At 52.8% G+C, this 14,274-nt stretch overlaps 2 protein-coding genes across 2 annotated transcripts; both read left to right on the top strand.

Annotated features, from left to right (window-relative positions):
• Positions 1-1,938: 1,938 nt before the first annotated feature.
• LOC149271907 (solute carrier family 33 member 2-like) lies at positions 1,939-4,265 on the top strand. The gene is made up of 5 exons (XM_089507007.1): positions 1,939-2,620; positions 3,164-3,311; positions 3,421-3,527; positions 3,745-3,854; positions 4,092-4,265. Exons 1-5 carry the CDS (start codon positions 1,939-1,941, stop codon positions 4,263-4,265), a joined length of 1,221 nt encoding a protein of 406 aa, XP_089363133.1.
• Positions 4,266-5,808: 1,543 nt separating this feature from the next.
• LOC149271908 (zinc finger TRAF-type-containing protein 1-A) lies at positions 5,809-11,487 on the top strand. The gene is made up of 4 exons (XM_089507014.1): positions 5,809-6,057; positions 8,395-8,633; positions 9,443-9,654; positions 11,096-11,487. The coding sequence occupies exons 1-4, from the start codon at positions 5,809-5,811 to the stop codon at positions 11,485-11,487; spliced, it is 1,092 nt and encodes a 363-aa protein (XP_089363140.1).
• The last annotated feature ends 2,787 nt before the right edge of the window (positions 11,488-14,274 follow it).

The following is a 14,274-nucleotide window of genomic DNA, read 5'->3' on the forward strand; positions in this document are numbered from 1 at the left end:
CTGCGGAGTATGACGGCGATATATAAATAATAATAACACATTGTACAGCGCTGCGGAGTATAACGGCGATATATAAATAATAATAATAACACATTGTACAGCGCTGCGGCGTATGACGGCGATATATAAATAATAATAACACATTGTACAGCGCTGCGGAGTATGATGGCGATATATAAATAATAATAACACATTGTACAGCGCTGCGGAGTATGACAGCGATATATAAATAATAATAACACACATTGTACAGCGCTGCGGAGTATGACGGCGATATATAAATAATAATAACACATTGTACAGCGCTGCAGAATATGATAGCGATATATAAATAATAATAACACACATTGTACAGCGCTGCGGAGTATGACGGCGATATATAAATAATAATAACACATTGTACAGCGCTGCGGAGTATGACGGCGATATATAAATAATAATAGATTATAGGGTTAGGGGAGTTCTAGGCACCAGAGCAGTGATCCCGGGGCAGCTGATTGTATGAGAATACGCTTCATGCAAATGTAGCGGGTGTTTTTGTGTAAATAACTCTATAAATTGGCTCCCGCAGGCTCTGAATGCAGTGTGGATGCCGGGTGTAGTAAGATGGCGGCTAAGGGATATCACATGACCAGCCTGGGTCACATGATCTGCAGTGAAACATGGCTCCTTCCACATAGACACATGGAGCAGAAACTGGATCTGGTGTAAAGGGAGGGAGAGCGGTCTGGTATTTAACCCTTTCTGTACCTGTATGCACTGCGTTATCTCTGTGTTTGTATATTCTAGTAATGTTTATCGCTCGCTGCTCCCAATTCCTCTTACCCCCCCCCCTGTTGCCCCTCTTTTCTTTTGCTGGGTATGAGGGGATCGCAGGGGTCTACAGCCTTAAAAGCCCCGATAATGGAAGCGTAGAATTTGTTGGCGGATACGAAGCATTTGTCCCGTCTGATCTGCAGATTATGCCTGCTATAAAACTCCTGACCTACAGACCCTTAACAGCCCTGTGTTGTATATACTTCTCCTGCACCCCCTATATCTCTCCCAACCGCCCTCATCGCTCTGCCCCTCGCCCACGTCTCTTACCCCTGCACCCCCGGCATGTTACCCCCGCGCCGCCCCCGCTCTGTCACACTCTCCCTGCTTATTATAACCAATAAAACCCGCCTGTGCAGAGAAGTCTCCTGAATTGGGACAGTTGGGAGGTATGCCGTTTGCAAGATTTTGTGTGAACTGTCGGTGCTGTCTTGGGGGGGGATTGTCGGTGCTGTCTCGGGGGGGGGGGGGATTGTCGGTGCTGTCTCGGGGGGGGGGATTGTCGGTGCTGTCTCGGGGGGGGGGGGATTGTCGGTGCTGTCTCGGGGGGGGGATAGTCGGTGCTGTCTCGGGGGGGATAGTCGGTGCTGTTTCGGGGTGATTGTCGGGGGGATTGTCGGTGCTGTCTCGGGGGGATTGTCGGTGCTGTCTCGGGGGGATTTATTTATCAGAATGTATGGATTTTAGAGACTTATAGGTTTTGGCCCAGCCGTTATACTTCGTGTCAGCCATAGAAAGAGACAATCTGATAAAGATGATCCCTTTAGTGGCTGACGTATAACGGATTGCAAGCTCTTCAGACTACGTAGGTCTCTTCTTCAGGCATGTTGGTTAGCGATAAATTTGCTTTTCCCCCAAAACATACACGAGTGCCGCCACCAACACGTCCTTCACAGCCGGTGTTTCTGTGTTCCAGGTCCGAGTTGCTGAGAGCGCTCGCCTCGATCCACGTTTGCCGTCTCGGTGGGTCTCGTCATCATCGTCAGCCGGTTCTGATAACGCTCTCGTGCTCCAGGGGTCGCTTTCGGCACCTCTAATGCTCTGCCTTGGAATCTCTCGTTGACATCTTTGTATGCTGTCTGCAGAGGGTGGTCCCTGCGTTCGTGTGAGTGCTCGCTCGCTATGTTGAGCACATACATTCCCCTGAGTATCCTGTACCTGGTGCAAGGTTTCCCGTACGGCCTTCAGTCCGGTCTCCTGCCGGTTCTCCTGAGGTCCCGAGGACTGTCCCTCTCTCAGATCGGCCTCACCCGGGTTCTGTACTTGCCGTGGCTGCTCAAGGTGTTGTGGTCTCCCTTGGTGGACGGATGGTGGAGTCGTAGGACGTGGCTTCTGCTCAGTACGGGCGCTCTGTGTTTCTGCTGCGTGCTCTGCTCGCTCCTGCCGGACGGGGCTGCCGTCGTGCCTCTGGCGTGGCTGCTTCTTCTTATGCACGTCTTCTCCTCCCTGCAGGACGTGGCCCTCGACGCCGTGTCCGTGGCCGTTCTAACACAAGACCAGCTGGGATTAGGCAACTCTCTGCAGGTGGTTTCCTATAAACTGGGGTCTGTGCTGGCAGGAGGGGGGTCACTGGCGCTGCTTGATACCCTTGGCTGGAGGCTTATCTTCAAGCTGCTTGCGCTTGGGTACCTGGCGGCCGTGCTGTGCATCGGCGGGGCGAGAGCGCTCCGCAGCGGGGAATCGGGACGAAGGGAGGGCCGCAGAGATCTGCAGACCAGGTTGGGCCTCCGAGACCTGGCCGCGAAGGTGCTGAGAGTGCCGGGGACCGCGTGGACCATGGTGTATGTCTTAACATATAAACTCGGTGAGTAGTACGTGCGCTCGGATGCTGTCCGGAACACTTCTTTGGCCATCTCACGCTCCGCAAGTGTTTGTCGCATATTGGGCTCAAAATGGCGGATTTAAAATGTTTGCTCGGGTAAAAGGATGAGTCTAGAATCACCGAAATCAGTGAATGTCCATCAATATAAATACTTGGATCGCTCATTAAAGAGGCCGGGAACGAGAGCAGCTTTCTTCCTGGGGAGAGAGGTAGAGCCATGACAGGCTCGGCACACGCATACAGACACATACGTGTAGAAAAGGCACTGGCACACAGCTAGGATCATAGTGGGACAGGAGCTAAAAAGCCCCTTCCTGGGTCTGATCCCGGAACCGCGGGGACGCGGCGGTCACGTGGACGGATATGAATAGCGAACGGGTAAGAAGCTCGGTGTTACCGGACGGGGCGGGATTAACCGGCTATCAGTCTGTTTCCGGTACGATGCTCTCCGCAGGCACTTCCAGGAACGGGCAGACAATGTCCGGCAGAGGTGAGGCGACTGACGGCTGTGCTTGTGTCGCGCAGGTGAGCAGGGCTCGCTCAGCATGGCTCCCCTCCTACTCCTGGATCAGGGGGTTTCTCCGGCGGAGCTGGGGTTCTGGAACGGGGCTGTTTCCGTCGGGTTCTCCGTTGGCGGTTCGGTACTTGGTGGGACGCTGCTGACCGGAGGCAGGTGGGTGCTCCGCATAGAATGTTCCTGGCTTCTCTTAAATGTTACCCTCCGTCTCTCTGCCTGTAGGTTTGCTTAACTGCCCCTCTCGCCCTTTCTTCCTGACCCACAGGTCTTTACGGTCGGTCCTGGGGACGCTTTTGTCCGTACGGAGCGTCTGCCTGGGGTTCCAGACGTTGCTTCTCAGAGCGCTGAGTCGAGATGCTGGGTTCCTGAAAGGTGAGTCCGTCTCGCACGCCGTTTTCTTTGCCGGCTGTCTCTGGATGTTTGTGTTTTGGGTCCAGCCCCCGCGTTGTCTTTATGGTCCCGTTTGGTGGCCGCGGCTCCGATGTTCTGCCCTCTCCTGGTTTTCTTGCCCTCTCGGGGTTGCTGAAAGCTCCGGCTGAGTTACCGGCAGTTGTCGTTGTTTGCCCACGTCGGTGTCTCTCTCTTTCAGCGTGTGTTCTCCTCAGTCTGGTCGTTCAGCACCTCCTGGCCGGGTTTATAACCACCGTCACGTTCACGCTCATGATGCACTGCACCCGGGGGGCAGACCCGAGGATACAGGTACGGTGTCCCTGCTGGGGGGGTCTGGGGTACGGCGGGATTCAATGAGCTTTATGAAGGTGCAGAATAACAGCGGAACGCGCCGGTTCTGTCTCTTATATTGGGCAGGGGGTCCAGACGTTGGTACGTTCCGTGTGATGCAGAGTTTCCCGGTAAAACCTTGCCCGCGGTGGTCTATTCCCCCCCCCATGCCCCAGAAGGCATATCCACCTAACCCCTGCCTTTCTTCTCCCCCAGGCCGCTCACTACAGTCTCCTGTCATCGCTGGAAGTGCTCGGCAAGGTTTCTTTCAGTGCTCTTTCGGGTGTCCTGGTTGACTCTCTGGGGGTCTCTGGGTCCTTCTTGTTGTTTATTGCCCTCTCGTGTCTACCTGTTCTTCACCTGCGGAGTATTCACCCCATCCTGAAATGAAAATCACCCCCAAGGGCCCTCAGACTGACAGAACCGGGCTTTACGGACCTGATCCGAAGGACCTGCGTACTGTGACGGCCGCAGGGAAACCCCACGCGTTCCACACGACAGGTCACCAAACACAAACACGCCTAGAACATGTAATCTATGAACACGCGGTCAGCCACTGAATACACGGATTATTTATAAACGTATTGCAGATATAGCGCGGGTTAATAAACGGTAACGGCCGGATCCCACTTTCTGTGTGTTTTAAGTAAACGCGGACGCAGAGCTCATTCCGTACGTACGAAACGCAACGGGGGCCGGAAGAAGAAAACGGGCTGCTAGCATCACGGGATCCTGCATTAAAATCGGCCGACCCTTTTAATCAAAGCATTTCCAGAATGTTCTGCGTCTATACAAGAAGAAGAAGCATGAAGTATGAACGCAGGAGTAACGCAGCCTGTTCATTCATCTCTCTCACCCCGAGGGGGGTATCTGGAGAGCTCTGTATGTATGTATGTAATATATATATATATATATATATATATATATATATATATATAATGAGCCGTCTCTCTTGCCCTGAGGGGGGTATTTGGAGAGCTCTGTTTATAAATAACATATATATATATATATATATATATATGTAATAAGCCATGTCTCTTGCCCCGAGGGGGGTATATGGCACAGTATCACACGCATTCGCTGTAATAATAAGCTTTTTTTCTTTTTTGTGGCTGGATCCATAATTATTGTGGGAGACGAGTGGAGTTTGAATGATACCTTTATTTCAAAGTGGAGTAAGTATAGACTGCAAACTTTCAAGACCTCTCAGGTCCCTTCATCAGGCGTGTTGTACAAAAATGTGGAAAACCTCTAAGTATCAGACAACATGGTTAATAACGGGAAGCAGATAGCATCAGAATGTGTAAGGCAAGGTTCTGTGATCAGTCACTAGCCTTACAATCAGGTGGATTGGAGTCATAAAAGGAGGCGTCAGGAGGTCTTCACAAAGTGATAATGGTATATAAATGGGACACAAATTCCCCATCCCGGTGGAGGCCAGCATTTAAAGAGTTAAATCTGAGTATTAATTTAACCTCCCATATTCTTCTCTCCCTCTTGAGTTTTGAGCAGTCCCATTAGTACAGCCAGTGTGATGTCTCTGATACGGCGCCTCCCGCCGGTGTCTCTGATAGCCCAGATAATGTGTATAGAAACAGCAGGTAATGGGTTAATTGACTAAACTGTGTAAATAAAACCCATATCTTCTAAGGTTCCCGCCCTAAGCACCGCCTCTAACCACACCCCCTGTACCAAAAGTGCCCCTGTTGCTGGCATACGGGGTACATTGCACGGCTAACTGAGAAATACCCAATCCGGGGCGCCGGCAGCCGTCCCCCGCCTAACCAGACACAACGAGCCGAGGCCTTCGCAACAACAGGAAGTTAGGGGCGGGCCAGACTGCTTCCGGTGACGTCAGTCAGTGGGTGTGCACAGCTGCAGAGAGAAGACGAAGGGGAGTGAAGATGGCGGCCTGAGGGTCCGTGACAGCGGGATGTCCGAGGAGGTTCAGGGGCCGCTGGCCTCGTCCTCCTCCGCGGGGCTGGGCGGCGAGGCTTCACAGGAGGACCCCGCGGGACCCCCCAGGCTCCTGCTGCTCCCCCCAGAGCCCGACACCGAGGGGCCCCCCAAAAAGCGGTTGCGGGCGGAGGCCGAGCCCGGCAGTGTGAGGCTGGAGGAGCGTCTGTACTCGGTGCTGTGCTGCACGGTGTGCCTGGACCTGCCAAAGGCCTCGGTGTACCAGGTGAGGGGCCCCAGAGCTCCCGGGAGATGTTATACCGGGACCCCCGAACCCAGACCCAAATACGACTTAGGGTCCCTAAGCCCTGCTGTACCCTATTCACAGGCCGTGCACCCCCCGGAAACTGGGGAGCCTCGTAACGCTGCACCCCGTGAACTGGGGACCCTCTTACTGCCCCGCTCAGCACCTCTATCTCCCTCCTGCCCGCAGTGCCGCTTCTCATCCACCCTACCGTGACCCCTCCTGCCCCAGCCCGGCCCGGCCTCTGTTTGCTTGTCTCATCCCCCGGGTGTGAATGATGGTTACCCCGGGTTTAGTCTTCTCGTCTGTAATAATAGAGGGCAGGGAAGGGGTTAAACACTGAAGGGCACAGAGAGGAGGGGTATTTCCTGCCGGCATGTCTCCACGGTTTGCCCCCACATACCCCTGCAGTGACGTAACGCGTTTCCTTGGTTACACACACACACATATATATATATATATATATAGGCTGGTGCGGAGTGCCATTAGAGTGCAAATCATGATTTCTTCAAAGAAACTGTTAAACCCCCCAAAAAATAAACAATAACCTCAAAATGGCCAATAAGACATAATGGCGGAGGAAAGGCCCTAGTCGTGGGAGCTTACAATCGATTCACGGTAAAAGCCGTACTAAAAACTGCTGACTTTATCATTAAATGCGGCCTTAAAAACATTCCTCGTCCGGCTGGATGCCCCCAGCTGCCCCACAGTATATTCTTTGCTGCAAGCAGTGGTTATTGCCATAGCAACTGGAAAAGCTGCTTAAATCTCATCTGACGTTTATTCCTCGCCTCGGATACAAAAATAAACATCAGAATCTCGCACCGTTACTTTTTGCCCCAGCCGTAGTTTTTGTCCCTTAACATAACGTTTTCAGCCATTTGTATGAATCTCGCTCTGTTATCTGAGCCCCGATCTACGAAACACCGCGACTCCTTATCATACTGCCTGCGGGGAACAATAGAATGACTCGGTTTTAATCAATCAGCCGGACTATGACTCCTTACCATACTGCCTGTGGGGAACAATAGAATGACTCAGTTTTAATCACACACACTCTCAGATTAAGGAAAGTCTATGGAGGACGGACTTCATTAGCATCGCCGTAAAGCATCAGCTCAGTGTGTGGTTTGAGCCGGGAAAGTCACCCAAAATATCACATGACTGACAGCGACGGCGCCTCCAGATAAAGGGGGGTTATTAAACAAAATTAGACAAAAGCAGATTATAACTGTATACAGTGCTGGGGGGTATATTACTGTATACAGTGCTGGGGGGTTATATTACTGTATACAGCGCTGGGGGGGTTATATTACTGTATACAGTGCTGGGGGGTATATTACTGTATACAGTGCTGGGGGGTTATATTACTGTATACAGCGCTGGGGGGGTTATATTACTGTATACAGTGCTGGGGGGGTATATTACTGTATTCAGTGCTGGGGGGTTATATTACTGTATACAGCGCTGGGGGTTATATTACTGTATACAGCGCTGGGGGTTATATTACTGTATACAGCACTGGGGTTATATTACTGTATACAGCACTGGGGTTATATTACTGTATACAGTGCTGGGGGTTATATTACTGTATACGGCGCTGGGGGTTATATTACTGTATACAGCGCTGGGGTTATATTACTGTATACAGTGCTGGGGGTTATATTACTGTATACAGCGCTGGGGGGTTATATTACTGTATACAGCGCTGGGGGTTATATTACTGTATACAGCGCTGGGGTTATATTACTGTATACAGCGCTGGGGGTTATATTACTGTATACAGCGCTGGGGGTTATATTAGCACATACAGCATTGGGGGTATATTAGTTTATACAGAGTTGGGGGGATATATTAGCGTATACAGTACAGTACGATAGGGGGGGGTGAGGTTTGTTTGCTGAAAACCAAAAATCCTCGGGCGAGTGTAATGATCTGTGCAGGAGTTGGGGCAAGACCCCTGGAGCCGGTCAGTATCCACCAAATAACTTGGTGGGGAGGAATAACTAATTCAGCCTTTCTGACCCTTATAGTTGGGGGTCCTGCGTGTCTTCCAGACCCCGAGGTCTCCGCAGGTCCCCCGGTCTGTCTCCCCGACCTTGAAGTCTCCACGGGGTCCCCGGTCTGTGGCTCGGCGGTGGTCCCCGGTCTGTGTCTCGGCGGGGGTCTCACGCGTCTCGGCGGGGATCCCCGGTCTGTGTCTCGGCGGGGGTCTCACGCGTCTCGGCGGGGGTCCCCGGTCTGCGTCTCGCCGGGGGTCTTGCGCGTCTCGGCGGGGGTCTCTGCTCTCCCGGTTCACGTGTCTCCGTTTCCCCGCAGTGCACGAACGGACACCTGATGTGCGCCGGCTGCTTCATCCACCTGCTGGCGGACGCCCGGCTGAAGGAGGAGCAGGCCACCTGCCCCAACTGCCGCTGCGAGATCAGCAAGAGCCTCTGCTGCCGCAACCTGGCCGTGGAGAAGGCGGTGAGCGAGCTGCCCTCCGAGTGCGGCTTCTGCATCAAGCAGTTTCCTCGCTCCCTGCTGGAGAGACACAAGAAAGAGGAGTGTCAGGACAGGTAACGGGGGCCGGGGGGCCGCATACGGTAATGCTGTAACGCATAAGGCTGTAACAAGTCTAACCTGAATCAGTTACTGGTGTCGGATTCAGGAGCCGTATCTCCATCCCATGCATGTTTAATACAGTGAGTATTACCCTCTCCCACTCAAATAAAAGAGAGACTGTAAGCTCCTGTGCGCCGGGCCCTCCTCACCTGTTGTTTCTGTAAGTCAGTTTGTTATGTTATATACCACTTGTTATGTCCTGTCTATCCATTGTACAGCGCTACGGAATTTGATGGCGCTATATAAAACAATCATTAATAATAATATATATCATGTAATTACATACCCGGTCACTGAGCGGCTGCTCCGTGGCGTACTACCTCGTACGGGGTCGGTGACTGTGAGCCTGGCGCCCAAAGCCCTTCAGTGCTGACTTTTCTGCCCTGCAGGGGAGGAATTACATTCACCTGGAGGGAAATGACAGCATTAACCCTTTGAGGCAGGGAACAGGGACCGCCCCAGCCTGTGGATTACATGAAAAGCCTCTTCTGGTGCGTTTTCTCAAAGGGGCGGAGCCTCTGCACACACCCTCTCCACAGATTGGAGGAACGGGGGAGATGCTGCCCCCTTTTTGTGGAAGGGTTCTCAGTCGCACTCGCAGGAGGAGTGTGTGGATGGCCCGGGGGCCGCGGTGTCTCCACGAGCCGCACGACACAGAGCCAGAGGTGGCCCGGGGGCCGCGGTTTGGCCGGTAAATGAATTGAACGATTGGAGTATTAGTGCGGATTCCGGACTCGTTACGAGGTGTTTGCTTCTGTTGCAGGGTAACGCAGTGTAAATATAAGCGCATCGGCTGCCCGTGGCAGGGCCCGTACCACGAGCTGTCTGTCCACGAATCCGAGTGCTGCCACCCCACGAAGACCGGCAACGAGCTGATGGAGATCCTGGGGGAGATGGACCAAACGCACAAGAAGGAAATGCAGCTGTACAACAGCATCTTCGGCCTGCTGAGCTTCGAGAAGATTGGCTACACAGGTGAGCGGCGCGCCGCGTTCTGCGCATGGGCTGGGAGTGCCGGCCCGTACTGCGCGTGTATCACCTTTCGTGCTTTCCAGATCCGGTAAAGATTTTATCTCCCGTCAGATCGCCCCTGCCTTTAGGGTAAATGTCACCGAGGACGTGGCTCGGGCCGGCCACATGGCAACTGTCTGTGAGACTCGCTGTGAGGCGGCCCCCGGGCCGTCCTTGCTGGCACGCGGTGAGGGGGTAAGGGGCGCGAGGGGGTAAGGGGCGCGCGGCGGTGTGGTGGGAGCTTTTCACGCCTGTGTTTGTGTTTTCTCCCTCAGTGGTGGGAGGTGGGATTGCAGGTGGTTTCTCTTGTGACTCGGAAGAAGATGTAGAGACGCGTCGGGTATCACTTATCCAGAGTACGGGGAGAAGTCTCCCCTCTGGTGCCCCCTTCCCTTTCACCAGCCCCGTTCGGATCGGCTCGGTCTTTTTGGCGAGAGGTAAGGCAGCCCATTTCATCGAAGCAGTGAGAGCCCCCCGAGTGTGCGCTTACCCACCCAGATCGCTCTCGGGGGTTTGTGAGCAAGAACATGGCGAGCGACAGCGAGGGGCCGGAGTACTACTTACCCCGTAGTGGGGCTTTGCTGGCGTTTCTCCCGCTCCTTCGCCGGGCTCTCCTGCGTTGGGGGGGTCTGCCGCTGGGTTTGGGGCACCACAGGTAAGTGGCTCGCTCCAGGTGGGTGCCGCTCTCTCTCCCTCAGGGTTCCGGACTTGCGCAGCCTCTGAGTGAGGACTTTGAGAGGCTCGCCTTTCCTTCTCGTTCTCCGCGGGTTTCTTCCGCCTGTAAAGAAGCCGATGGGGGGTTTGGGGAATTTTGGGTGTTTTTCTGTATTACCTGGTCTGGGAACGTTGCAAATCTGTAACTGGTTTTACTGGAATAAACGTAACTTTCTTTCAAACGCATCTGTCCGTGTGTTCTTATCGGATCTGCCCCTCGGGCTGGGGGGGGGGGGGTTCCTGCGTCTGCGCATGTATACGAAGAAGACCCCGTTCATTAAAACGTCTCTTTATCATCTGACGCTCCGGTTGTATTTTCCAATAAAATTCTTCATAACGGTCTTCCCACTCCCTCCGGTTCACAGAATAATTCCGCGGTAAGTTAAGGTGTTGTGGATTCCATCATCCGCCTCCCAGTGGAGCTTATGTGCTGTTCCTTTAATTTGGTAACTAGGTATGCGAGCACCAAGCATGTTTCGGAAGCCCTACCAATGAGGTCGCCTCCCCATATATATATGATAATGGATTGTATCTCGCACTATATAACGCGTGTTGCATGTAGCGTGTTCTTCTCCCGACGCAGGGACGTGGCCAGTCTGAGGCTCCGGCGGTGAGGCGGCGGGCGCTTGGGCCGATGTGTTCACGTAATAACGATGCCGTTTTCTCTCTCCCCTTCTGCCCCGTGTCACAGAAGTCCAGTTCCGCCCGTACAGGACCGACGACTTCATCACCCGTCTGTACTACGAGACGCCGCGCTTCACTGTGCTCAACCAGACCTGGGTGCTGAAAGCCCGCGTCAACGATTCGGAGAGGAACCCCAACCTGTCGTGCAAACGCACCCTCTCCTTCCAGCTCATCCTGAAGAGCAAGATCAACTCGCCCATGGAGTGCTCGTTCCTGCTGCTCAAAGGGCCCTACGACGACGTCAAGATCCACCCGGTCATCTACCACTTCGTCTTCAGCAACGACAACAACGAGACCGAGTACGTCCCGCTGCCCATCATAGACTCGGTGGAGTGCAACAAGCTACTGGCCGCGAAGAACATCAACCTGCGGCTCTTTATATTCCACATCCAGAAGTGACGTTTCCAGAACCGACCTTACCTCAGCGGACTCCGGGGGGAGCGCGGGGAGCCCGGCAAGGGTTTCTTTTAGTGTTACTTTGCTTTCAACCAGTCCTAGTTTGCATGTGATACTCTTACTGATTTTAATCTGTCTCAGCCTGTCCCGGGAAGCCGTGGCCGGCGACCACTTCTCTGGTGGCTCTGTGATTGTCCGCGCCATGCGCTCCCTGTCAAGTCCCCACGCTCCACCGTCTCATCCCCGCGCTCCCCGTCTCATCCCCGCGCTCCCCTTCTCATCCCCACGCTCCCTGTCTCATCCCCGCGCTCCCCGTCTCATCCCCGCGCTCCCCGTCTTATCCCCGCGGGGCTGTTTCACTCTCCTCTCATTTCTGTCTCTGTTGGTGCCGCTGCATCTTTCCATTTCCGTTCTCTCCCCGACACTCGCAGAGCCACGAGAAGAAGATATTAGCCGCCAAGCCCCCCCCCCCAAGGGAATCTGATCCTTGGTGGTCCTCCTGCTTGTCAGCCAAATGGTTTTCCCCGCCCCCGCAGAGCCGTTCCCTGCTCTGACTCCTGGGGGCTCGGAGGGAGAAGTTAATTTATTGAAGGTGACGCGTTTTAATGTCTGTGCAGCTCGAGCCGTGTTGAAGGATACCCGGTACAGGGGCCTGATGGCTGAGGGTCCCGCCATCTTAAGCTGATAACAGAGCCGAGGTGCCGGTGCACTACCCCCAATGCCCTAAATGTCTATCTAGCGCTGGGATGTGGCTGTAAGATAAGGTATTCTGTGAATGCTGAATTAGCGCTCTCCTGGCTACGATGTTTATTGGCATGGGTCCGGTCAGTGCGGGGGGCGAGGCAAATCCCGCGTGTTTGGAATTAATTGCCCCGTTCGCATATCAGCCGTGGAACAGTTGGGTAAATGGGGAGCAGAACGAAAAGGTTTCCCCCCAGACCCAGCAGGGAAACGTGTTTCAGGACAGGGTTTCCAAATACTCCGGCCACGCAATGCGCAGGATCTGCCCGCCACGGAAACGAGGCTTGTGGACGTTACTGGTGCAGAAGTGAAGCACAGGTTCTTGCCCCCGGGGGGCTGTATTCATACCCCCTGCATGGCTGCCCGGGCGCCCCCGCGTTACAGGCTGGGCCTGCTCAGTGCCGCTTTCAGCTGGGGTGACATATCCGACGGGGTGCATTGTGGGGCTCCGGGTGACGTATACCGAGTTATTTAGGGGCCCGATGCCCACCCGAGTTCTGCCGGAGGGTCTTTCTTCATTTTTTTTTTCATTCTTTTATTTGCTGAGACATTTGCCTAAAATTAAAATGGTTCCTGCAAACGCTTCCAGACTTCTGTGTTTTTTTGGACTCTGGTTTGATGTTGGCAGATGGGGGAGCGCGGTCTGTCCCTTTATCAGCCGGTGGTCTCGTCTTAGATTCAGGAGTCCTATTGTCTACCCCATGCATGTTTAATACCCTCACTGTATTACCTTCTACCCCTTCTGCTGGGAGGCTGTTCCACGTATCTACCACTCTCTCAGTAAAGTAAATATTTTATTGCCATTTCATCTCAGTCTCTGAGCCTCTAACGTTGTGTTACTCTACATTAAACTGCAGCCGCTGCACTCTCACAGATTCTTCTAACATTAAACTGCAGCCGCCGCGCTCTCCACCATTCTCCTAACATTAAACTGCAGCCACCGCGCTCTCTCCCCCATTCTTCTGACATTAAACTGCAGCCACCGCGCTCTCCCCCATTCTCCTAACATTAAACTGCAGCCGCCGCGCTCTCTCCCCCATTCTTCTGACATTAAACTGCAGCCGCCGCGCTCTCTCCCCCATTCTTCTGACATTAAACTGCAGCCACCGCGCTCTCTCCCCCATTCTTCTGACATTAAACAGCCTATATTCGGGGCCGATACAAACCATTGTGTGGAAACCTGTTCATAAACATAAACGATCACCTCCTAAACTTAAATGGTGTCGCTGAAATGCCTCGATCGCATTCAGCGACACCGAACACTCACCCCAGGACATGGCCTGACCGCTCCGGAGAGCACTCACAGCCGCCACTGCGAGTGATTCTGCCACTTGCAAGATGGTGGCGTCCTTACAAAAAAAACCAATGAAGTTGAAAAGAATCCTCAGGAGAGTCTCTCCAGACCCTCCTGAGAATCTGGCTCCACTTGCAGGTTGAATACAGGTACTGCATCCAACCATGCAAGTCAATGTGATTAGGAAAATAATTAAAACAATTTGGAAAAAAAAATGTGCTAACATTTCAAAATAATTATGCAATGATGTCACCAGAGGAACCATCCAGTACCAGCAAAATGTTAAAAAAAGAATATAATAACTAAAATAAAAAATAATGTTTATTATTTTGAGCAAGTGCTAAAATTAGCTTAGCTTTATCTTCTCAAAAAAAAGTTAAAATAAAAGCATTTCAAATACCCAAGGGGTGTCTAATTTAATAAAAAATGAATGGTTTGATGGGGCAAATTGGAGCGGCCGGGCTCAAAGATAGGGCATAGGCACAGACTGACCAAAATGTGGGGGAAAAAAGCGCACTTTCCAAATGTGGCATTTTAACCCCAAACACCAGACAAACCCATGCATGGGGGGTATCACTGCGCTCGGGAGATGTTACTGAACACATATTGGGGGGTTGTTTGATAGTGACGCATACCAGGAGATATGAATTCCTTCCTGAAGCGCAATTTGTGTGAAAAAAAATTACTACCACAAAGTTTCACAAAGGCTGGTGGTGGAATATCTCATGCATAAAAGGGTTAAAATACCAGCGTCT

Source organism: Sceloporus occidentalis, unplaced genomic scaffold (assembly GCF_023333645.1).
Source record: "Sceloporus occidentalis isolate IW3139 unplaced genomic scaffold, rSceOcc1.0.p SCAF_450, whole genome shotgun sequence".
NCBI lineage: Eukaryota > Metazoa > Chordata > Lepidosauria > Squamata > Phrynosomatidae > Sceloporus > Sceloporus occidentalis.

Excerpts from the sequence above, each read along its gene's own strand:
- LOC149271907 (XM_089507007.1), top strand. The coding sequence starts at position 1,939 with ATGTTGAGCACATACATTCCCCTGAGTATCCTGTACCTGGTGCAAGGT. Across the intron at positions 2,621-3,163 it reads TGTCTTAACATATAAACTCG|GTGAGCAGGGCTCGCTCAGC; the intron begins GTGAGTAGTACG and ends TGTGTCGCGCAG. Across the intron at positions 3,312-3,420 it reads ACGCTGCTGACCGGAGGCAG|GTCTTTACGGTCGGTCCTGG; the intron begins GTGGGTGCTCCG and ends CCTGACCCACAG.
- LOC149271908 (XM_089507014.1), top strand. The coding sequence starts at position 5,809 with ATGTCCGAGGAGGTTCAGGGGCCGCTGGCCTCGTCCTCCTCCGCGGGG. Across the intron at positions 8,634-9,442 it reads AAAGAGGAGTGTCAGGACAG|GGTAACGCAGTGTAAATATA; the intron begins GTAACGGGGGCC and ends CTTCTGTTGCAG. Across the intron at positions 9,655-11,095 it reads CGAGAAGATTGGCTACACAG|AAGTCCAGTTCCGCCCGTAC; the intron begins GTGAGCGGCGCG and ends CCCGTGTCACAG.